Source organism: Ochotona princeps, chromosome 13 (genome assembly GCF_030435755.1).
Source record: "Ochotona princeps isolate mOchPri1 chromosome 13, mOchPri1.hap1, whole genome shotgun sequence".
NCBI classification, from domain to species: Eukaryota; Metazoa; Chordata; class Mammalia; order Lagomorpha; family Ochotonidae; genus Ochotona; species Ochotona princeps.
In genome coordinates, this window is record NC_080844.1 from 3,377,950 (window position 1) to 3,403,947 (window position 25,998).

General features: G+C 43.3%; 1 protein-coding gene across 1 annotated transcript; it reads left to right on the plus strand.

The window, feature by feature from the left end:
* The first annotated feature begins 17,983 nt into the window (after nt 1-17,983).
* LOC131481753 (vomeronasal type-2 receptor 116-like) lies at nt 17,984-25,589 on the plus strand. Its single transcript, XM_058671880.1, has 5 exons — nt 17,984-18,318; nt 20,245-21,051; nt 22,876-23,103; nt 23,407-23,530; nt 24,676-25,589. The coding sequence occupies exons 1-5, from the start codon at nt 18,019-18,021 to the stop codon at nt 25,587-25,589; spliced, it is 2,373 nt and encodes a 790-aa protein (XP_058527863.1). The 5' UTR covers nt 17,984-18,018.
* Nucleotides 25,590-25,998: the final 409 nt, after the last annotated feature.

Below are 25,998 nucleotides of genomic sequence, written 5' to 3' on the forward strand. Positions count from 1 at the left end.
GTGTGTGGGGCTCATCTGCTGCTGCTTTTCCTATTCCTGGAGGTGTGTGGTTAGTTCCTGTATTTGGCGACTCTCTTGGGCCTTGACATGAGCTCCAATTGCAATGAGTTTACCCCGTAGCACTGCTTTGGCAGTGTCCCACAAGTTTTGCAATGTTGTATCAGAGTTTTCATTGGTTTCCATAAATTTTTTGATCTCATCTTTAATTTCTTCCCTGACCCATTGTTCATTTAATAGCATATTGTTCAACTTCCAAGAGTTTCTGTATTTCCTTGGGCATTTTGAATTGCTGATTTCCAGTTTCATTCCGTGGTGGTCTGAGAGGGTACATGGTATGATTCCTATCTTTTTGAAGTTATTTAGATTTGCTTTGTGTCCTATCATGTGGTTGATCCTGGAGAAGGTGCCATGCACTGCTGAAAAAAATGTATAATCTGTGGTCTTAGGATAAAAAGTTCTATAAATGTCTACCAAGTCCAGTTGTTCTATTGTTTGTATGAGCTCTGTTGTTTCTTTGTTGAGTTTTTGTTTTGTTGATCTGTCTATAGTTGTTAGCGGGGTGTTAAGATCGCCCACTATTATTGTGTGTGTATTTATGTCTCCTCTTAAGTCTGTAAGTAGTTGCTTCACGAAGCTAGGCGCATTGGAATTAGGTGCATATATGTTCACGATTGTAATTACTTCTTGATGGATCAGTCCCTTCACCAATATATAATGTCCTTCTCTGTCCTTTTTGATGTCTGTGAGCTTGAAGTCTAGGTCATCTGAGATTAGAACAGCTACGCCAGCCTTTTTTTCTCATCCATTGGCATGAAATGTCTTTTTCTATCCCTTCACTTTAAATTTCTTACAGGCTTTTCTGGTTAGATGTGTCTCTTGTAGGCAACATATAGTTGGGTGCTGTTTGATGATCCATTCCGTTAATCTATGCCTTTTGATTGGTGAGTTTAAGCCATTTGTGTTTAGAGATAATATTGAGAGGAATTGGTTTTGGGCTGCCATAAGTGTAATTGTGCAAGTGTGTATTTGCGAACATTAGAGTTTTTGATTGGTTGACTTTTCTTGTATGGATTTTAGTGGGGAGGTCTTCCCATTTGCCATCTTTGATTTTGGTTTGTATTTTTTCTTTCTGGGTTTAGCACCTTCCTGAGGAGATTTTCCAGAGCTTGTTTCGTGCTGATGTATTCTTCGAGTTTCTCTTTACTGTTGAAGTATTTGATTTCATTCTCAAATATAAATGAGAGCTTTGCTGGGTACATTATTCTTGGTTGGCAGTTGTTTTGTTTCAGGATTTGATAGGTTTTACCCCATTCTCTCCTTGCTTGGAGCATTTCTTCTGATAGGTCGGCTGTGATCCTGATTTCCCTTCCCCTGAAAGTAATCTTATCCTTTTTTCTTACTTGTCTTAGAATGGTTTCCTTGTATTCACTTGAAGGTAGCTTGAGGACCACATGTCTGGGAGACGATTTGTTTGGGTCGTATCTATTCGGGGTTCTTTGTCCTTCCTGGATTTGTGCTGGATTTATATTTCCAGTGTTCTGGAAGTTCTCCTGTATTATCTCATTGAGCACCCGTTGCAAGCCTGTCTCCTTTTCCAAACCTTCGGGAAGGCCTATTATTCTAATATTTGATTTTTTGAGGTTGTCTTTCATTTCCTGTATGGACCTATTGGCTTTCTCTAGATTTGTCTCCAACTGCTTGATGAGCTGCTGCCTTTCATTCTGATTGTCTTCCAATTCTGATATTCTGTCCTCTGCTGTGTTCATTCTGTTGGTTAGGCTTTCAATTTTGTGCTCTATATCGAGGATTCCCTTTTTGACTTGATTTATTTCTGCAGTGATATGGTTTTCGAATGCCTTAGACTCTTCCCAGCGCTTTTCACTCTCTCTGACAAATTTCATCATTAGCTTCTTAAAGTCCTTATCTGCTAGTTCCTCTATGTCTTCATCTTGCATCTCAGATATTGAGATTAGTTTTTGGTTGTATTGGGAGGGAGTGCTTGATCTTTCTTCTGGGTCATTGCTTTTTCTGATACTTCTCCTAATTGTGTTTTTGCTTCTTGTTGTTTTGAGATTTTAGCGTTGATTCAGCTGAGCTGGCTCTGGTTTGGGGTCTCTGACTGAGCCCAGCAGGGCTTACTGCCTGAGTCACCAGCTGCTTTCAAGGTCTGTAGATCACAGCCCCGAGTTGGGTCAGGAGGCTTTGTGGGCCAGCCCTAGTGCCAGGCCCCTTCCCCTGTGGCTCCCTCTCAAAGGCAGTGCCCTACAGATTCACTCTGCAGAGCCTCGCCTGGGCTTTGGGTCACAAGGCTAATACAGCGGGGGTCTCTGCCTCAGTGCTGAGCCGAGACTCTCCTTCAGGGCTTGAGGTTAGCACAGCAAAGGCTCCTGCTGCTCGGAGCCTGAAATCCCCAACCCCGGCCTGTGCTGGGCTGGAAATCTCCGTGGCCCCAGTGCCAAACTCGGAAGGGCTGCTCCACTGAGGGCTGCAACACCGCAGGCAGGTCTTTTGGAGCGGGCTCCTGCTGGGAAAACCTGTCCGGCTAGTTCAGCTGAGCTCGCTCTGGTCTGGCCTCTCTAGCTGAGCCCAGCTGGGGACTCTGCCCTAAAGAAGCCACTTCCTCAGCTGCACTCTCTCAGGGGTGGAAGTGGATCTCTGAGAGGCACAGAGCCCTTGAGGTGAGACGTACCCCCACTAGTCTGCTCCTCTGCCCAGGACGTGAGGCCCTGTCGAGTGTGGCCCAGCCTCTGGGCCTCTGGGCGAGTCCAGCAACAAGATCCACGGACTCTCCCGCAGCCAGTCCACAGCTCGGAGCCGATATGGGGATCTCTGAGCCCCAGTCCCACCGCGCCGCTCCTGTTCCCTCTGCACTCTCCCACAGCCGCTGAGCAGCGGGTAGGCAAGCCTCTGGGAAATCTCCCCTGCTTTTCTTCCACTTCTGCAGGAATGATGCACCCAATGATCAGTCCAGTAGCCTCCTCTGGGGGCTCCTGCCTTCCAGGGGACTGGTGCCCCTGTCGGTGTGGGCACCTATCCTTCCAGCCGCCTCTGTTTTCCCTGGGGCGGTTGAGCCTCTGCCGCCTTCCCCCTGCCTGAGATCGTGACTCACCAGGTTTCTAGCAGCGTGCTGTATTTTCTTTCCTACTTTTTGCGGCTGTTCCTTCACGCTGTGTAGAGCTTCTTGCTTTAGTGAACTCCAGTGACCTTCTCGCTCTTCTCCCTACAGTTTCACGCCTCCTGGCCTGTTTCTCTGCTGGATCGGCTCCTCTCCTTCCCTACTCCACCCTACACCAGCTCTCTGCAGTCGGCCATCTTTTTTCGAATCCCGAAAGTTCAGTTTTATTGGGTCAACAATTTGCAACTCCATGTAATAAATTGTTCATAATTCACCTGTCCTGATAAAAGGTATCTTTTAATGCCTTCTAAGCCTAACTTCCTAAACATGTGTATATGTAATCCACTCAGTTCTACATTGACATGTTATTATTAGCTCCATTAAATCATAGAATGACATAACATAGGTTTGTTTTCTGTCTCTCTCTTGGCCTCCTGTATGAGGTTTTACTTTTCATTTGGTATCCCAAGGATCAGTGTTTGCTCCAGTTTCTGATATCTGCTTATAAGTTATGTATAGAGTGTCTTAATGCTGGTCTGCTGGGTCACATGTACGTTACACAGGACATAATTGATATTTCTTTTTTGAAACCACTATTATCTAAGTCTTCAAAAACTTGAAGACTTAGCATTCCCCAAATCCAGAATGATATTTTCGGAACCTGAGCTTATTTCAGTTGTGTTTCTCAGGGTTGAGTATAAGCAAGGACACGACACCCATCAACTATTCCCCTTCCTGTTCGAACATGGCAAATACTGTGAGTCTGTTCACTAGTAATCATTTCTCCTTGCTTATTTATTTAAAGAAAGAAAGATAAAAAAGAAAGATGTTATTCCATTTGTTCATGAACAGTGTTGAAAATAACTTTTCCATGGTTTTCCTGAAGCTAACCCAGGTGTTGTTGCATGGTGCTAGTCCTAAGGAGTAGGTCAGTCAGTGTTGGGGTGGGTGGACACAAGACTTATTCTCTATTTCTCATTGTTGCATGTGGCCTCATAGCCTAGAATCTGAAGAGCCATTTTTTTGACCATGGTGACAAAAGCCACAGTCCAGTAAACAGAAGAAGAAAAGTCAGTGGTTTGCATTTCTCAGAAGCTTCTCATTAACTAGCAGCTCCATGTTGCTTCTGTGATTAAGAACAATGCATCAACTTAGTTCAGGCCCAAGTAATGTGTGGTTCACTTTTGAGTTTATGTAGCAGTAAATTTCAGCTAAATGGAGTATCGATAAACTTATTCATTTTATTCATGTTTCATGTTTCTTTGAAAAGAATGCATATTCTCTGCTACGTGGACACAGTACGTGAACACAGCTTAATTGTGTTTTCAAATATTGTTTGTGTATTTGATTTCTTTTTCTTTATTAAGTCATGGAGGCTGTGAAGTTTTCCATGATGGTTATACATTAATGTTCTTTCTGTAATTCTGTTCTTTTAATTACATACTTTATGTGCTATAACCACATACAGGATGAGATATCTTCATGTAATTAGTTCTTCATGAAGAGTCCATGTTTTTACATAGAAAAAGATTATAATACATTAATAAGACATAGTGAAACATTTATACAGCACTTCCCATAAAACAAGCATTCTTCTAATTCCTTATGAGGATTATTGACTATACATCATTGTACTATTGTTATTAATAATTACCCTATTTTGTGATCATCTATAATATATAATAATATGTACATTCATTATCCCCATTTTATGAATGAAAAAGAGGCTGTGATGTACTCTTCACTGGCTTATAACTGATACAATCCAGATTTGAAACCATATTTGACTAATAGTAACGTTCAATACATTTGTGCATGTCAAGCGAAGACCTGTCATGAAAACACTTCATCCTAATTATGGTGAGACAGATATTAAAGATTTTTTAGCATACATATTCTGTAAAGCATGAAAATATTTAGAGATAATTAAGGGGGATTGGCAATATAATTTCATGTATAACAGGACTGGGAAAAATATCTCAGGTTAAGCCCATTTGATCAGAGAGCCGAGTGGGTGGTACAGTGTACCATGTGAATTTGTGTACTGAAACCAGTCTTAGCATGCAGAGGGCCAAAACCAGCAACTGTGACTAGAGTAAAACAGCTGAGGAGGGTAGGCCATGTTATATTCAGAGATATGCTAGCTCCTAATCTTGCTGGGTCTTATGGATCATTGTCAGGATATAATTTTTAATAAGTTGGCTGACCAGAGTCCCAGAAGGCAATGGTTGACACCCTCTGAGTAGAACAATTCAGGTAGAGTTTTCGTAAAGGGGTTATAGACTTGTGGATAGGATACAGGCAAGTCCCAAAATGTAGTGAAGTACACAGTATCTTGTTGATATCTGGACTCTGAATAAATTAGTTGAGGGAACAATTGCGCAAATCTGGAAATGAGAGGATGGCATTTCAGGAGTTTATTGGGAGGTCATGTGGCAACCAGTGCTAGATTCTTCAAGATATAGTGAAGGCAAACTACACGCTTCATCCTGATGGAGTCAATGCCTTGGCTTCCCAATAGGCGGAACCCAAACCGAAATCCATGGACAAAGGGGTAACCTTCCTAGATATGACAGGGTAGAAAAGGTGGACCATTAGTAAATGAACTGAATCTAACCACTAGTAGCTACCCTTATTAAGTCTTAAAATCTTTTCTTATCAATCACCTGGGTGAAAAGTTCCATATACCTTCTGAGGAATTCTTGTCAGCTCATTGGCTGTCTTAGGATCCTCTCCAGTGTGTTGATGCTTCCATTTGAAGCCTAAAAGGTTTGCTGCTAGTACCACTGTTCCTCACACAGGATGGTAAATAAGACTCTAGGAGGAAAAATATAACATGTAAGCCAGGATCTTTGGATTCAGAGGAGGAACACTTCAACCAGGCAATCTAGTGGAAGAGTTCTGTTGAACTTTAAGCTGTCATGGATGCCATGCAAATATATGTTAATATGCTATACCAGCATTAGTTAATCTTACCTGAATGAAGTGGGGCTGTTTTTAATTCCTTTGGACCAGGAAGGAGAATGTTTGATATTCAAATCTTCTTTCCCTAATTAGTTCTCTGGATGTTCTTCATACTTTAATTTTTTATGGTAAAGGGAGCAGCTAGTTCCTAAGAAAGGCATGGTGAAGATGTGTCCAGACCTGTAGGTGTGAGGATCTGGATTAGTCCTTCAACTATGTGCTGGAAATAGTCCTCGTTGGGGTTCTAAGGGTATTTCCCAGATGGATTGTAGCTGCCACTGGTAAGCATGCTGGGCAGAATGGGGCAACTATCTGGACTGGACATGGCTGCAGTGTCCCTCAGCATAGGTGTGGACTGGGTGTGAGGAACTTTAGAATGGGCTAGATTGTAGAACCCACTGGTGCTTGTGAGACTCATGCTGGTTGGGTGTAGGATGGGCTGGGCTAGGTCTTGGCTCCCACTGAACCGCATGACAACTGAGTCAGGGGTGTGGACCAGGTGTCCGTGGGATGAAACACCTTGCAGTAAGAACCAGAATAGTTATGGGCTGGTTGGGTGGACCATTGTTCTTGCCAGGACAAGAAGTGGACTAAACCTGGGCCGAGAACCCACTATTGTGTTTAATATCTGTCACTGGGAGGAGAGCTGATAGAGGAGCTTGGGGAGAACTCCTTTGTCAGAACACAGAACCTGCAAGTGAACAGAAGAATGAAGGCAAGTAGTCCAGACCAGGCCTGGTTATAGTATATGCCAGCATACATGTGGGCATGCCAGGCTGGGTCTGTTCATAACACCTACCAGCAGATCTGAGAAGAAGTATGGGGTGCAGGACAAGCAATTTTGGGCAGCAGCACACATCAGCAGGATCTGGAACTGGGGACAAACCAGGCTGGGCTAGGCTAAAGCACCCATGGCATATTCTGAACTGAGAGGGGCCATACTAGACTGGGCTTTAGCACCCACCAGTACATGTGAGTCTCTGGGGGGAGCATGGTTGACCCTGGTAGGGGAGTTCTGGGGACTTCCCTGATTTGGGCCACTGCTCCTGCTGGTGAGTGTGTGATCTTCCCCTGGGACAGACCAGGTTGGGCAAGGCTGTTACTCCTCTCAGCCTGCATGTGACCTGGGTTAGTGGGAGAGCCAGACTGGAATAATTGACTGTATCCACTGATGGAGGCATGACATGAACCAGAGTAAGTCCACAGGACCCTGTGGAACAAATCTGATTCTACAGCAGAGGAAAAAGGGAAGAATAAATTGGTTCACTACCCCAGCAAAGCTTGACAGCAAATTTCTGGGTGAGTGGAGACTCTGAGGTGGACTATGTCAGCCAATGGTCCTTAGAAGGATTTCCTCATCCTTGGAACTACGAGATTAACAGCATGCCAGAACTACCAAAATCACTTGAACAGAACCCTCAGAACATGTTCCACAGTGGGAAACTTCAGATAATGTCAGGTGACCGTTCTCCATACCTGGGTACAGAGGTGTTTGGGAGGCTGGGTGTGGTTTCTCCCATTATCTCTCCTATTCCCCTCAGATACAGGAAGATGAAAAGGATAATTTGGAAATAATGATCTTACCCACTTTCCTCTAATCCTCAAACCCTCTTAACCTAATCAGCTATTTAAACATTATCTAAAATAAGACTAAAATGTAAATACATAAAAGCAAAGATAAAAATAATCTAAAAATCTTCAAAGTATGCATTTCAAAGAACCAGCAATCTTTTAAAGAAAAAGACATTTCTTTTAAAGAATCAACAGACTAATGATAACTTTGAAAGGAACCTAAAACAATGAGAAGTATTGGAAGGTATCAGGAGATGCCATGACTACCTCAATTTTTAAGAATTCTAAAAAATATCCTACAAAAATGAAGACAAACATGTTTTTCAGTAGGACTTTCAAAAACCAACTCAACAGACTGAGCATTATAACAACACAGGAGCAACCACTAGAGTTTGTCATGCTGAATGAAAATGATATTGTGTGGAGTTCAGGCAATGACAAAACATAAAAGAAATAAATATAAATGAATATTTCCTGTTCAACATAACCTTGTATGGAATTAAAACCTTTATGTCTAGGTGAGGGTGTGTACATCTAGGCCTTTTCTAAGTAAAATGCTCTTTTTTTTAAGACTATTTTTTTTTTACAATCTTGACATAATTAGAGTAAAAAGATTCAAGCACTACAGGAAGATGGGCAAGACAATTAGTTCCGTATTGCTTCCTTAGTATATCTGATGTAAAAGGGGATTTTAAGAGAGAAACCCCACCCAGTCTCCCACCCACCCCAGGTCCCAAATGTGGGTCATGCTCCGACGGTCTTGCTCAAGTTGTTTTGATAGTTCAACAGTTCTGAATTGCTGCCACTCTCACCACTCCAAGCATGATTAGGTTGTTGTGGAATCCATTGATTGACATAGTCCATCATACAGTCTCTGTTTGCCCAGTATTTTCATTGCCAACATATAGCTGAGGTGGTTGGTTGACTTGTTCTGTCCTTTGTCTTTTGATGGTTTTGGTTCTGAGTCCAGAAACTCAGTTGGGGGGATCCCCAAAGAAACTTTGTCTGAGGTGTCCCCAGACCAGATTCTTGTATGTACTAGCAAGCACAGGGCCTGGTACAGTCCATTTTCCCTGATCAGCTGGTGGTTGCAGTTGCTGGGTAAAATGCTCTTAAAAATACATCAAACTGAGCCTGGTGGCGTGGCCTAGTGCCTAAAGTCCTCGCCTTGAACGCACCGGGATCCCATATGGGCGCCGGTTCTAATCCCAGCAGCTCCACTTCCCATCCAGCTCCCTACTTGTGGCCTGGGAAGGCAGTTGAGGATGGCCCAAGGCTTTGGGACCCTGCACCCCCGTGGGAGACCCGGAAGAGGTTCCTGGTTTCCGGCATTGGCTTGGCGCGCACCGGCCCATTGCGGCTCACTTGGGGAGTGAAACATCAGATGGAAGATCATCTTCTCTGTCTCTCCTCCTCTCTGTATATCCAGCTTTCCAATAATAATAAAATCTTTTAAAAAAATACATCAAACTGTTCCTCTCAAAAGGCAGAGAAGGCAATTCAAAAGAAACTGAGTCCTTCCTGCAAGATGAGCCCTTCCTACAATGTGAGTCATCCTAGCAGAGTGTTATCTGTACCAGTAGTAGAGTTGACGGAAATCCTATCATGGGACTACCAAGCCTCTTCAAAATTAGATACTACAAACCAGTGGATCAGAGCAAGCAAAACTTCTATCCAGACAAAACCAGGGTTGGTAAGAATTTAAACAAGCACCCAAGTCATGTCTACAATGAGAAATGGTAGAGAAACCCCAAAGGGATTTTTTTAAACTGCCTCTCAACACTAGAGAATGGAGATCTCATACCCCGTGGCCTGTACATTGCATGCGAAATAAATAACCCAGTGACTGCTAGTCCCTCACAACACCACATAGAATAGAAGTTGTTAAAGAGATCCTTCTTGTTCCAGGGGATAGAGGTTAAACCAAGCCCCATGGAATAATTACCCCTACCTTCTACCATCTTCCCAGACTAGACAGGATAGCCACATCAAGTTAGCTTCCAAAGCCACAAAGACTACTGTGGAGTTGCCAAGGAATGTCTCCATCATGTGACACATGTAAAAGCATCAGCATGAATAAACTTCCTATTCCCATACATACATACAATTATATTTCCATGTACATTTCTGTCAGCCTGCACTTTATCCACTGGAGAGATGATGAGGACCATCCCTTGATGAGAATATCCACTGTCTTCCTGTGTAAAGAAACCAGAAGGGAAGTCCCTGCATTTCCCATGGAGCCATAGGCTGTGAGCATCTCCACATTGAGGGAGCAAGGCCAATGGTACAGGAGAACTTGAGGCCAACTCTTCTCCACCTCAGCCCTCTCTGGTGAGTAGAGAACCCACAGGGATAGCAAGAACATCCACCCATATCCCTTTCCCTTCATGTCACTTTGATTTTATCCACAGTTTTCTTCAGACAGTGTTAGCTTGGAGCTTCTCTTCCTGCTGGGAGCTCAGAGAGAGTCAAAGTTTACATTTTCATAGAAGCAGATTTCTTGGGATGACGGGCCAGATTATCCTTCAACAATGATGTATTTACTTATTTATCTGAAAAGTAGAGTTAAGTTGGAGGGGGGGTGCTGGAGAGGATCTTCCATCTGCTGATTCCCTACAGCTTTCTTCAACATTTATTTGCATATTGTTTGCAAGGCAGAGTTAAGCACAATGCTGAGAGATGATCTGCCATCTGTTGCTGTGTTCCCCAAATGACCCCAGTGGCTGTACATGGGCCATGAGGAAATCAGGAGCCTAGAATTTCTTTCATTTGCTATTTTATTTTGATAATCTTTACATAGTTGATTAGGCAAAAATGGTCAAGGGCTACAAGAAGGTGGGTAAGAGCCTTGTTTCCACCTTCTTCTTTTTCTGTATCTGGGGTATGGAGGTAGGCAAAAGGAGAAACCCCACCTCACCTCCCACCCATCCTAGAGTCCCTGACATGGGGCATGCTCTGAGGGCACTGTTGAAGTGATTCTGATAGTCCAACAGTTCTGAATTGCTGCCAGTCCTGCCATTCCCAGCATGACGAAATCTCTCCAGAACCCACTGGCTGACATAATCCACCTTGGAGTCTCCATTTACCCAGATTTTCACTGCCAACACATGGCATGTCTTCCAACCTCTGATGTGGCACTAGATGTCTTCTGCAGGTTCAAATGGTCTGCCATATCATCCGTGTGCACCTGGATGTGCTGTCCACTGCTCCGTCTGAGCCTCTGAGGAGGCTCAGCTTTTGACACCTGCACTCCATGGTCAGACCATGGAACCTGCACTTCTCTTCATGGTTGGGGCTCTGATTTCAGAAATTGAGTTGGGTGAATCCCCAAAGAAACTTAGTCTGAGGTGATCCCAGACCCGATTCGTGTGTGTGCATGCTATTAACAGAATTCAGCACTGTCTGTAGCCCAATCAGCTTATGCACATGCTAGTGATTGCAATTGCTGGGTCAGTTCTATTTCCAACCATGTCTTCCAATGAACCAATGGGTACTGCAGTCCAGCCTGCTCATGCCAACCACACACTTGGCCCTCACTCAAACCAGTGGGAGCTGTAGCTAGTCGGAATGACCCACAATAACCCCCACCATGCTTCCCCCTTACTTAAGTCCCATGCTTGCCAGTATGTAAAGCAGACTGGCCCAGTTTGTCCCACATCCGATTCAGCTCTCATACATGGCCGTGGGCATTGAAGCTTAGTCATGTGAGGCATTTTCAGGAACATAATATTGGCCTATTATATAAAGCCTAACAATTTCCTTCTTTTTTTAAGATTTATTTATTTTTATTGTAAAGGCGGGTATACAGAGAAGATTAGAGACAAAAAGGAAGATCTTCCATCTGATGACTCACTCCCAAAGGGGTCGCAAAGGCTGGAGCTGAGACAATCCAAAGTCAGGAGCCAGGAGCTCCTCCTGGTCTCCCATGCGGGTGCAGGGTCCCAAGCTTTGGGCCGTCCTTGACTGCTTTCTCAGGCCACAAGCAGGGAGCTGGATGGGAATTGGGGCCACTGGGATTAGAACCGTCATCCATATGGGATACCGGCATTTTCAAGGCGAGTACTTTAACTGGTATGCTATCACGCTGGGACCATGATTTCCTTCTTTTAGAGAGTAATAAATAATAAGAATCCCAAAGCCATCCTTTCGTAGCACTCAGTATTCTACTTCTAAGCAATTCCCCATGAAGCTAAACCCTTTCATCTTGCATATTCACATGATATCAGATATTTATGCATTTGTGCAAACATCATTGCTATGTGCATCCATAACTATTTCACTACCCCATAGCCTGCCCCTCACCCATGAAGCAGGCCCTGGTGAGTCCATGAGACCACAGTTAAATGCTACCATCTGTCTTCTTCAACTTCTATGGATGAAGAAGCATGAAATGTAAACTTCCCTGCACATGCCTCTTAATCTGTGACTCTAAAGGCCATTTCCCCAGCAGGCACTGCAGACAAGTGAAAGATGTCAGTCAAAATCATGAGGACAGCCTGGGGAATGCAGAGAGGAAACAACGATTGCCATCAACCCCTCACTCCATATGCAATGATGCATTTGGCTGCTCTGTCCATCCCAGCATCAATTCTTGGTAAAATTGCCAAACCCACTCAGCAGTGCACTGCCAACACCTCCCATGGTCCCTGTGCACACAAGTTCACAGAGTTGCTATCCAAGCCTGAGGTGGTCTCCAGGGCCCTATTGGGTCATGGTGTAATCAAAGAGAGCAGGAGGCAACGAGAGTCCACAACATGTTTATCTGGAGTGTGAATCCCAGATAGGATGATGACAGGTGTATAGCTGCAAGGCATGACAATCCCTGGAGTCTCCAACGTGAGAAATTCAGGGGAGCAAGTGCATGCTGAATACAGGGCCAAAGAGGTGACATTGTAATTGTGGGGATCAGCTAGACTATGCCCCAAGAGCAGTGTCCACTCTATCCAGTCCCCTAGTCCTCATGCTTGCACCCACACTCGGTATCTGTGTCTCCACCACAAGGGAATCCTGACAAGATGTGGTCTGTGAGCATCCTCTTCCTGCTCGTGCCTGTGCTACATGTATCACAGGGTATGACAGATACTGATTGCTTTACATACCGTGACTCAAGTGTGAACAGACATGGGGACCTGATGTTGGGTGGCTTTTTCCCCCTTTACTACCCAGGAAGAAACAGCAGCAATACCCAGCTCACACTTTCTTACTCTTCTCAGTCTTGGTAAGTTCATGGTCTTCTTAAATGTGGTTGTGACGGTGAGGGAGTGTATGTGACAATCTCGGTGGCTAATCCTTTCTGACAATGGTGAAAAATGTACAGTTGTGACAGTAATGTTTACCAAGGAAGGCTCAGGTTCTATCCACATTTGTTCCTTCCATCCCTTTTGTACTTATTTTGTATTTGCCCATCAGTGCTGTGTGGACAATGGAGTGACATCACCATTTCTGTGTCTGCTGCATTGGTTAGATGTTCCAGATGCAATGCTGGGAATCTCAGAGTTAGAGCGTTGGGACCACACACCCTGTGCTGCCAGCATGCATTGAATGGGCACTTGGATGTCTTGAGACGCTGAGACCATGATATGTGATCAACAGTAGGATTAAGGTGCCAGATGGCTGTTACTGCTAACCAGAGTATTGTTATGTGGCCTGTGGTGGAGCTGTGTGTTTCTTGATTTGTACCATCCACCCAGAATGAGTACCCCCTTGTATAAAATATGAAATACTTCAAGATGAAGGTTTCAAATGCTAGAAGTAATAGAAAAAGATTCTTTTCTAAAAAGGACATAGAAGCTGCATTAATCCTGGGTTTAACACATCTGTGCAGCCTGTGTTTCTAAAACTGAGATTCTGTGTCAAAGCCTAATGAGGACATTGGGACCAGCAAGACTGTGCCTGCATCCTTGTTGGTGGCCACAGTGCAGGATGCTTCTCTGTATTGCTAAGAAGGCAGTGATGTCAGAAATTGCCTTTCCCATTGCAGTGCGCCTGCTATTGCCAATGTCCTAGGACTCCCTGCATTTCATCTCAAAATATTGCCATACATTGTGTGGCTGGAGATGAGTCTACTGAGGGAGGAGTTGGTTGTCTGTGAAGCTGCCTTTCACTGGGTAACCTGTAATCTCGCCTTGCCTGTGGCTTCACACTCTTGCTGTCCTTTCTCACTGTCTGCTTGAGTCTTCCTCTCTTGTGAGGGTGATGGAGTCTCCTCTCTCAGCTGTGCCATGTGGGAGTCAGTGAGGACCTGTCTTGCTCAAGATCTCTGTGTGACATTCTCCAGGCCATGTCACACAGAGACAAGACTTTGCTCTCTGCCTTCGTACCTCAGTTATAAACGTGTCTGGCTACCTTGCTTGTGCAGATCTAATAACCATCATGTGCTGTCACACCCCAGAATGGCAGGTGCCTCAGTCTCACCTAGGCCATATGGATCCTGATTGGTAAATTGTCTGGGACTTGGACTCCAGTGCAATGAGTGTACTTCCCTCCAAGTTCTGGAGCTCGGGTATAAGCCTCACTCATTGAATCCATGTTGGGAACTAGATTTGATATTTACTTTATGGGATTGCAACAACCTGGTGATGATAATTTTATAAGTTTCACATAGCTCTCAGATTGAGGTAATTGGGGTGAAGTACTGAGTGCTGAGTACTGAGTAATGAGATAGTCTTTAATCAAGATTCTTTAATACCTACCAAATCATTGCTGATTAACCTGTAGATTTTCCTAATCCTTCCCCAAATCCCCATACTCTTTTTCAGTGTCTCTATACCCCTCCTTCTCTCCCCTTGCCATGGGACAACCAATGTGCCTATGGCTCTGTGTTCTTGCCTGTGATGGACACTTGGGGTGAAGTGACTCAAAGTGAGAGCTTACGTGCTTTCTCTATGATCAGTTTGCAGCAATATTTGGTGTGTTTTTCTCAAATATCTTCTGATCTATGTGTGCTTCTGTGATCAAAATGGTGATTGACTCAAAGAATGACTCTGCGTGTGCACAAGTTAACCACTGACAACTTAGCCTTTAGAAAAAGAGTGAAGGTAGTGAGCCTCCAGCTGGCAGCAAGAGCTAAAAATAACCCTGGGAACAAGAAATATGTCCATCAAAATAAATAATCTAAATTAGTAGGACCACATGATGAAAAGAAAATATTGTTTCAAAATAAATAAACCTTTAAAACCTATATGCCATCACTAAATAATGCTCTTTATTCCAATCCATGTAACTAATGAATCTGAGTGGTACAAATATTCCACAAAATTGCATTTTTTGCTCATATCTTAAAAAGCGATACCGAAACTAAGAAATCAAAATATTTGCACATTTACAACATTGTAAGAATCACAGCCAGATGATGAAACCTGAGTATTGACATAGGGGTCCTTCTACCCCAGCGACCTGCTTTAGTCCTGATTAGGAATTGTAATGGACATTTGCAACATTTGGATTACATGGTACCTGTAACATACATATTATAGAACAAAGCATATACTACTTCCCATTCCTCTCGTTTAGCACATACTCTGATTCTGAGTTTTAATCAGCAGTGTTTAGATTTTTTTAAGATTTATTTATTTTTTATTGGAAAGTCAAATATACAGAGAGGAGGAGAGACAGAGAGGAAGATCTTCCATCCAATGATTCACTCCCTAAGTGAGCGCAACGGCCGATGCTATGCCGATCCAAAGGCAGGAGCCAGGAATTTCTTCCAGGTCTCCCACACGGATGCAGGGTCCCAAGGCTTTGGGCTGTCCTCGACTGCTTTCCCGGGCCACGGGCGGGGAGCTGGATGGGAGGTGGAGCTGCCGGGACTAGAACTGGCGCCCATATGGGATCTTGGCATGTTCAAGGTGAGGACTTTAACTGCTAAGCCACGCCGCCAGGCCCAAGTGTTTAGATTTTTAGTGCAGCTTAATTTATCTCATCAGGTTGTTTAGTCTAGATTTTCAGAGATAATTTTTGGCTATCCAGGTGAATATTTTAATCGAATTTTTCAGGTTCTGTTTGCCTAAACTCTCTCAAATCACAAATATATTCATACAGGACAACAAGTCCAAGTGAAAAATCCCTGGGTTTTGACCATAAAGGTTTTCATTTTCCTGGTGTTTCTATTTCATTTCATATCCACTACATATTGTGAGGGTAGATAGTCATGAGTTCAAAGGCCAAGGTCAGATGAAGGTGCACAGTGCTTGCATATATGTCAATGTTAAATTACGTTACAGAAATACACAGTTTGTAATAAAAAGCCTTTAAACATGTCTGCTTTTCTTTGTTAGGTGATCTTGAAGAGGAACCCCCAGAATTGAAGAGATATATACACACATACACACACATATACATAAATATAGCATATATAAAGATATATATCTATATATGTATGCATTTATACATACATAAAGGTATATATAGATCTCACTAATTTATTAATATCTTGAATTAAAATTCCAGGTTAATTTCTTAGTACACAAATACATTTGTTCCCATCACATTTCAGACTACCTACTCTATTTACAAATGGCTAGGAAGTTAAAAGACCTTAATGAATTACTATAGCTTTCCGAAGCAGAAATCATCAACAGTGGCTTCTTTTGCTAAGCTTGTGACATTAATAACAATGTCAGATGCCAAAGAAGGACACATGTGGTATTTGGCGCCTGGGCCAGCCAGTAGGGACTCTTGAAAGTCCAGCTTCATTTTGTAAGCCAAGTGAAAACCCACATGACAGCTTCAGTCAGGATTATGGGTGTAATTGCTGGGTTATCACCTGAAATCCACCCTCCCACACATTTGATTTAAAACAATCACCACATATTTGCTATAGACTTTTCTTTCATTATAGTCCAGCACTGATATTTAATCAGTCCCTGCTCTTTTCTGTTTGAACAAGTTGATGCTAAATCATGATAATAATAAAAAAGGTTCCAAGAAATGTCATCACTGCCCTATTATCCCCTCTCTGTGAACACATTCATAATGCATTATGGTTTCAATAGAAAGGTTGCTTATGATTAAAATTAATAAAGAATTAAAGCTGTAACAAATATTGTTTCAATAAGTTAGATTTATTATTCTATTAATTAAGTTGAAGGTATAGATTGGGAGAATTTCCTGGCCAGATTGATTTTTTTCTTCAGGGAATTCTGTAAAGAATCTGAAAAGCTAATGTGTTTAAGTGTGTATAGAATTCTACCATTTACCTAGAGGATATGATGAAGTTTTAAATTGCAAATATATAAATGTATAATATTGCATGACCTGATCTTGAAATGCTCTTTCATTATAAGCACAACACTGTCAATTAGAGATTCCTTGAAACTGTTAGTGTGGAAAGAAGACATGAAAAACTCCTAATCAAGCAAAACTGAAGAAAAGAAACCCCATAATTTTCTGTGCAACTAAAAGACAGGTTATATGAACACATTATATTCCTACAAATTATTAGCATGTAGACATCCATTAGCATTCAAATGATGGAACATATTTAGTAAATTAGACAAATCAAAGAGACGTTTCAGGAAACTAGAGCCAAGAATCCATAGTGAGAAAACAGACCGTCTGTTCTCTTAGGAACATCAACTACGAGAGCCATTCTTACATTCCAAGAAGTCACATTTTCACATAAGATATATGCTGTGATTATAAAGTAGATTGAAAATATGATGTATCAAATGTTAAAAGGAAGAAAGAAAGGGGGCAGATTGAGAGAAAGAAGGAATATGGTCATCATCTTAGAATTGTATCTATTAATACTTAAAATTGTTTTTTTACATTAAGAAAATCTTTTTCAAAATATTTGGGATAAGAAGGAAACATGTAAGAGTAATTATGCAATGAGAAATGAAAATTCAGAACAGAAAATTAAATAAATCAAACAAAGTGGACATTCTTCATGATGTACCCAACTGTTTGTTAATCAAACGACCCTTTTCAAGAAGTATAACAATTGATCTGTTTAAGGTGGAGGATTGCAGCAAGACCAGTGGGAAACACGTCAGGTGCAGCTACTTGCAGAGGCATGTGTCCTGTGATTTTAGAGTGCCAATGAGTCAGGTGGTTTTCAAGTGACCCCAGAGATCACTGACAACAGGAAGGCTTGCGCTTGCCTGTGTCCCCAGGTTTGAACACATTGAGGCTTACCTGGAGAATTGGTGAACTATTATACCTGCTGGAACCATTTCCTTCAGAAGGTCCAAAGGCCACTCTGACATGCTCTGGAGCTCTGGGAACCTTCGTCTCAGCTGTTCCATGTGCCAGAACTGAGGCAGGTATGGAATGGCACCTGAGTCTGTCTGTTGCTGCTTCAGGACCAGACTCTACTATTGCTCTGAATTCCATGGTCTGATCTTTCTCTCTGATGTTGGTTCATGTTTAGGTGGCTGTGGAAGAACTACCAATATGTGTTGGCCTTTTACTTTGCCATCCAGGAGATCAACAAGGATCCTCACCTGCTCCCCAACTTGACCCTGGGATTCCAGTGGTACAATGCCTTTCCTAGTGAACAGTACACCTTATGGAGCCTCCTGTACTGGTTGACTGGGAACATTAGGGATTTACCTAACTACACCTGCCAGACACAAGACGTACAGCTGGTCACCATTGTTGGAGCCACTTCAGCATTGTCCATTGAATTTGGAACCCTTCTGGAGCTCTACAAAACCCCACAGGTCAGTGAGTTTTGAATCTGGAGAGAAATGTTTGACTCTTTCTAATCCATTTGCAATGAAGATGGCCCAGTGTGCACATCTGACCATGTTGTGGAAGGATCCACTCATTTTGGGGGACATGTGATTAATTCTAGTGCAAGCAGAATGAGATAGGGGAAAGAGCAGTGAATATATCTTTTTTAAGATTTTATTATTATTGGAAAGCTGGATATACAGAGAGGAGGAGAGACAGAGAGGAAGATCTTCCATCCGATGTTTCACTCCCCAAGTGAGCCGCAACGGGCCGGTGCGCGCCAATCCGATGCCGGGACCAGGAACCTTTTCCGGGTCTCCCACGGGGGTGCAGGGTCCCAAAGCTTTGGGCCATCCTCTCCTGTTTTCCCAGGCCACAAGCAGGGAGCTGGATGGGAAGTGGAGCTGCTGGGATTAGAACCGGCGCCCATATGGGATCCCAGGGCTTTCAAGGCGAGGACTTTAGGCACTAGGCCAGGCTGCCGGGCCCAAGAGCAGTGAATATTGAGATTCTGCTAAATTTCATGCCTTGTTTCCCCTTATGATACTTCCAATTGCTGGTAACTATGCTGTTTCATGTTGACACCTGATGGTTTCTAAATGATGTACCCCACATGCTGAAGTATCCTGTTGAAGGAGAACATTGTCTTAGGTGCCACCCCAAAATTATTACAGCTGGGGATATAGACTTCGACTTCTGCTTGTGTTTTGGAAAACATTGGTTCTGAAGGTGTGAAGTTTTATTTTAAAAGACACATTTATGAGTCTAGTTGGAACTCCAAAGGGAGAGATAATAAAAAATGCATATAGGGGTCTTTGATCCACTGGTTCAATGCCCACAGTCCCACAGTCCCACAGTGGTTAGGTCTGACCCAGGCACAGCCATGTGGCATGTGTCACTTGAGTTGTCCAATGTGGCAAGAAAGGTCCTAGTTCTTCAGTCATACATGACCTTTAAGGACATATTAGCAGGAAATTGGGTCAGAAGCTGATTAGCCTGGATTGGAATGGGTGCTCTTACATGGAATACTTATATGAAAATCAGAGGTTAATACACAAGCCCATGGGAGTGTTGAGATTATATTGACGTAGATAAGTATTCTTGAGTACAAGGGCAGATATTCTCAGCATTTCCAGAGACCATGCCATATACCCACCCATGTTTCAGATGTGTACTCCTTCCCATCTTTGTTTTAGAAGGAGAGAGGCAAACAAAGAGAGGCAAACCCATCTTGTGGTTTACACACATGCATGACAGATGTGTAGAGCCAGGAACACATGCCAGTGAACATCATGACCCAATTAATTAATCCAACATTACTGCCTCCCCAGAACTACCTAGCATCTCAGAAAGATGTCACCAAGGACCCAAACATGAGCAAGAATCAAGACATGTGTCTGTCAGACATAGGTTACCTTGCTATTAGAAGGAAATTTGCATTGCAAAATTGCTCTGTCCCTGACCAGACAGGGTGAATGAATAACTATGAATGGAAGCATTAATTCCCAGCAGTAAGCAGTGAGCTCCAACTATCAGGGATTAATACAGTAGAGATTTCTGTCTGATTCAGAGTCAATTCCAACAGTGACTACTCTGCACCACCAACGACAATCCACTAGGAGATGGGAAAGACCATGATCTTGGTCTCAGAACAGGTCACAAAGAGGAAACAGAAATGGATGTATCTTCTTTAAAGCTATGAATGGAAATTGTATGTATTGACCTGAAGAAATGGGCACCAATCCATGTTCTTCTTTGAGACCAGGACAGTAGGATGTTTCATTTCTACTGTACACTTCTTCTTCATTAAATATTGAGTGGCTCAAGTGCACCCTGGGATAATTGTTTTCATTCAAATCCGGATGGTATACCCAATTCAGACAGAGGTTGATCTTGATTTTCTGTACTTTCAGCTGACATATGGTCCTTTTGATCCCATACTAAGTGATAAGAAGCAGTTCCCATCCCTCTATCAGATGGCCACCAGTGACAGCTCCCTGGGCATTGCAATGATTACCTTACTGCTACATTTTGGCTGGACATGGGTGGCACTCTTTGTGTCTGATGACATGAAAGGAGAGCAATTCCTGCAGGACATTCAAGCAGAGATGCTGAAGAGAGGAGTCTGTGTGGCCTTGACAGTGAAGCTCCCTGTCACCAAGAGGCTGTATCAAGAGAGTGATCTGACTTTTATGAGTAGGATCCAAGCTTCGACTGCAAATGTGCACATCCTCTATGGTGATGTAAGGGCCCTCATTAGCGTGGACATTTCAGTGGAATTCTTTCTAACCATGGGGAAGGTGTGGGTGATGGCATCCAAGTGGGACATCGTTGTGTATGAGACAGACCACATACTGCACTCTTTGCATGGAGGCTTCTCATTTTTCCCCCACAGGGAGGAGATCCCTGGCCTCAAAGATTTTCTCAAGACAGTGGAACCTTCTCTCTTCCCAGAGGACTTTTACTTCAGTAAATTATGGCTCTTGCATCTGGACTGCTCACCAGCAGGATCATTTTGTGGATGCATTGGAAACTGCTCACCAAATGCATCCTTGGAGTTTCTTCCAGCACACATTGACCTGATGACCCTCTCTGACTCCAGCTATTTAGTCTACAATGCAGTGTATGCTGTGGCCCATGTTGTTCACACAATTCTTCTGGAGAAAATGGAGCTGGGATCTCTGGGAGAAGCCGCCCAGCCAGTGATTCATCCCTGGCAGGTATATATTGTCATTGATACATCATATATAGATATTTCATATATCCATATATGTGAATTTTTCTGAATTTTTTACATTAATCTCACAAAGTATGGGATTGCAGACAATGTTCTTATTATGAGGAAGTAGGGTAATGTCATTTACATGGTATGCATAGTGGATCAATATATTACTGGAGTATCATCTTGATAGTTTATATTCACTGAAAATCAATTTCTGAAGATTAGGGAAACATGATATTTGTCTGCAGGCTAGAGTTCTCCAGTTCATTACATTTTGTTGCAAATGTTGACCCAATATGACAGCAGTAACTTAACTATAGTGCATGTTGAAATTAGACACGTTGGAGAGAAGAGAAATGAATTGCATACAGTTTCTTGAAATGATAGGATATGGGCTGTGAGCTATTAAATCCACTTACCTGCAAAAGTACAAAGGGTTTTTTCTTTTTTTTCTTTTTTCTCATTTATTCATTAATTACATTATATTATGTGACACAGTTTCATAGGTACTGGGATTCCCCCCCCTTACCCCAAACCCTCCCGCCAAGGTGGATTCCTCCATCTTGATGCATAGCCACAGCTTAAGTTCCATTGGGATTCCCTCATTGCAAGCATATACCATACATAGAGTCCAGCATCCTATTGTCCAGTCAAGTTCAACGGCCTCTTAGGGAGGCCCTCTCTGGTTTGAAGGCAGAGCCAGCAGAGTGTCATCCTGATCAATTAAAAGCTCCAACATACCATCAGCAACAATCCAGGTAGGATGAGGCTTGTGCAGAGTCCATTGATTGACATAGTCCATCATAAAGTCTCCCCTTGTCCAGTATTTCGCTGCCAACATATAGCTGAGGTGGTTGATTGATCTACTCCATCTTCCATCTCTTCTTGGTTAATGTTCTGATTCCTCCATTTTGATTGAGGGAGTCCCCAAAGAAATTTTGAGGTGTTCCCAGACCATGTTCCTACATGTACTAGCAAGCACAGTGCCCACCATAGTCCATCACCCTGATCAGCTGGTGGTTGCAACTGCTGGGTTGATTCTATTCTCAGCCCCAACCTCCACTGGAACCAATGAGTATTGCAGTCCATCCTGGCTCTGTCTATCACACACTCGACCCTCACCTAAACCAGTGGGTGATGTGCTGCTTGGGTGTTGCGTTCCTTACCAGCACAGGCAGCCTTGCCTTGGCATTTTGTGTTGTGTACTGTTTTTATTGCAACCGAACTTGGCCAGACCCCCACACAGCTCCAGCACTCGGACTTGCCAGTGGATGACACGAGCTGACTCAGCCTGGTCCGCCCCCAACCCGAGCCAAGTGTATGCAAGTGGGACACTTTCCATAGCGTTTTCTGTGTTGTTTACCTCCAGGCTTCCTGTGTTTATTTGTAGTCAGTGTCCTGTCAGAGGAACTGTTCAGGTTCCTCCATCAGACGCCCTCCTGGTGTCAGGTATTGCGCATACCAGCAGGTCCATGGGCCAGCACCGCTCATTTCTTCTCTTGCCCCAGCAGGAGCAGCAGCCTTTCTTAACTGGTCTTCAGCCCATTCTGGTTCCTGCTATTGGAAGTTTCAGCCCAGCCATGGCTCGTCCATACACATGTATAGCTCATATATGGCTCAGTTGGGTTTTTTCTTACAGGTGAGCCACAAGAGTTCAATTCATCTAAACTCAGGAAATGTTAGAGCATGCAGAGAAAAGTCATGCCCTTTCCCATAAGAGATTCTGGATACTGAGCACAACAAAGAAATCTTGTTCAGCACCAGTGCCCTACCATAACTAACTTGGATACTCTCCCTGTCTCCAATTCTGCCTGTCCTCCAGCTCCACCCAGTTCTGAGGAAACTCCAGTTCAGAAACAGTGCTGGAGATGATGTATCCTTGCCTGATCCAAGCCATGGCGTGGCACGTTATGATATCCAGAATGTTGTGAATTTTCCTGCTGGATTGAGCTTGCTGGTGAAAATTGGAGAGTTTTCCTCCACTAGTTCACATGAGCAGGAGCTGTTCATCCATGAAGACCTGATAGAATGGCCTGTTGCCTTCAAGGAGGTATGGTTGTCTTTGGATGTATGATACCTCCTGGTACGTCTGAATGGAGCTGTTTGAAAAAATTTTGAGGTCGGTACTACTAGGTTCTGTTGTGGTGCTTTAAAGAGGCTTAAAGAAGCAGCAATGGCCATGATGTGATGCCTGCAATGGGTGCATAGGGAACACCTCCAGTACAGGGGGAGAGGATTCAGTTGTGACCTTCAAGTGAAAGTGAAATGTATGTTGTGAGAGAAAATACACTGACATGCTTTGGAGTGGCTGATAATGAACAAATCATACCCACTGTTTCTCTTTCCCCTTCAGACTCCTCAGTCTGTGTGTAGCCAGAGCTGTGGTCCAGGATTCAGGATCTTGCCACAGGAAGGAAGACCCATTTGCTGCTACACCTGTGTGTTCTGTCCAGAGAGAGAAATGTCCAATCAGACAGGTAAAATATGCAGAAATTCCAATGGATATAGCTTTACTTTCCTTATCCATTCTCCATAAAAAAGACAGCAAAAGAGGTTTACTGGCAGTGTGGGGGTTAACTGCACCATAGTTTTGAATGCACATATGCATTCGTTCATGCAATCTATCTCTATAGGTTCATTGTAGGCACTTCTGTATTTGTCTGGCATTCCTTAGAGTATGGCAGCCTTAGCACTCACTCAGAATGGTATCAATGCCTGCCAGAAAATAGTCCTCATCTGAATGATGTAGGTAGATAAATTGCATTCTAACTAAAAAAACGTCAGTGACATAATCACCAGTTTTCCATGAGCACACGGAAACTTGAATACAACACGTTTTACATCCCAGTTCAGAAACATATGGAATCATTTCTGCTTGTGTGGATATCACATTTACATGAGGATGGATCAGAATTATGTTTTAGAGAATTATCACACACCTGATGGCACTTTGAGTATATAATGAATTCTTTTAAACTAATGATATTCCTTAACTTGAAAAAACAGAATTTTCTCCATCAGTAACTTGGTGAAAATCACAAAACACCCAGATTTTCTACCATTAAAACATCTATATTCAAATTCAAATTTTATTTATTCAATAAACTAAAAGTATCACATAGAAAAATGATCAAAAGTTTTCCAAGAGAATGAAGATGTTAAATGAGGACGCACATGTTCTGTCATTTGCCATATGAGGATTGAGAGCATTGGTTTTAGTAAGGTTGCCATAAGCATTTGGGCTTGCTTCTGTCTGGGAGAGAAGGCTTTAAAGTTGATGTCCTTAGGCAATACAAAATGAGAACACAGGACTTGACATGAGGCAGACTTAAAGGAGTGGATGAGGTGAAGGTTGGAAGAACCCATGTGCAAGGAATCCTCATCATGTCACAGAATGAGCCCACCTTAGCACATATCAGTTAAGATCTTTTTGAATGTGTTTCTTCCCATCAACAGCTGAGCACTCTGCCCAGGACAGAAAGGTAGAAACTGGCTCTTGTGTGCCCCAGTACACATCAGGCTGATCTGTATTTTAGGGGCAGAGCAGAGCTGACCCATTTTCACAACTGGGAATGATTCTGAATTTCCACAACAGACACCCTGACTCTCTCTCTTCCTATAGATGCAGTGCAGTGCATCCAGTGCTCAGAGGACAAGTACCCAAACAGGGAGAGAACACAGTGCTACCCTAAACTGGTGACATTCCTTGCTTTAGAGGATTCTCTGGGTACTGCTCTGGCATGCATGGCTCTGACCCTCACTCTCCTCACTGTTATCGTGCTGGGGGTCTTTGTGAAGCACCAAGACACACCCATCGTCAAGGCCAATAACCGCAACCTCAGCTACATCCTACTCATCTCACTCCTCCTCTGCTTCCTCTGCTCCTTCCTCTTCATTGGGCGTCCCAACAGAGTCACCTGCCTCCTAAGACAAATCACATTTGCCCTTGTGTTCACAGTGGCTGTTTCTGCCGTGCTGGCCAAAACCATCACTGTGGTTCTGGCCTTCAAGGCCATAAAACCTGGAAGGACCACGAAGCGATTGCTGGTGTCAGGAGGCCCAAAGGCTGTCATTCCCATCTGCTTCCTCATCCAACTGACTCTCTGTGGCATCTGGCTGGGAGTCTCTCCTCCCTTTGTGGACACAGATACACACTCTGAGCATGGACACATCATCCTCTTGTGCAACGAGGGCTCCATCACTGCCTTCTACTGTGTGCTGGGCTTCCTGGGCTCGTTGGCACTGGGCACCTTCACTGTGGCTTTCCTTGTCAGGAACCTGCCTGGCATGTTCAATGAAGCCAAGTTCCTGACGTTCAGCATGCTGGTGTTCTGCAGTGTGTGGGTGACCTTCCTGCCTGTGTACCACAGCACCAAGGGGAAGGTCATGGTGGCTGTGGAGGTCTTCTCCATCTTGGCCTCTGGTGTGGGTCTTCTGTGCTGCATCTTTGCCCCCAAGTGCTACATTATTCTCATAAAGCCTGAAAAGAATTCTTTCAAAAGCTTAAAGAAAAAAGCAGGTCCTAACTGTGTCTAGATATTTTTCCAAACCATTCACTGTCATCCTTGCAGTATTTGGAATCCAGATGTTACACTTAACTGCATTCAGGTGTATTAAATACTATGCCCTTCTTCCTATTTACTATTTGTGAGTAATAAAGAGACTCTAGCAGAATATATGGGATCCATGCTTGGTCCTGGCTCAAACCTGTACCTCTGAGCACCACTGGGACATCCTGGTTCCAGCCATCCAGCCTGGTTTGACTCCTATTGTTGGCTTTGGACACAGCCCTGACACAGGCATTGGAATGGAGAGATGCGATGCATAAAATGGGATATCTCTCTGTTTCGTCACTTACATTCTATGTCTCTCTCCCACAGAGTTAATGCACAGGCAGAAAAAGTTTTAACTAAGTAAAAACAGTCGTGGTGTTATCCAAACCTCA

Excerpts from the sequence above, each read along its gene's own strand:
- LOC131481753 (XM_058671880.1), top strand. The coding sequence starts at position 18,019 with ATGTTTAGGTGGCTGTGGAAGAACTACCAATATGTGTTGGCCTTTTAC. Across the intron at positions 21,052-22,875 it reads CAGTGATTCATCCCTGGCAG|CTCCACCCAGTTCTGAGGAA; the intron begins GTATATATTGTC and ends CCTGTCCTCCAG. Across the intron at positions 23,531-24,675 it reads AGAAATGTCCAATCAGACAG|ATGCAGTGCAGTGCATCCAG; the intron begins GTAAAATATGCA and ends CTCTTCCTATAG.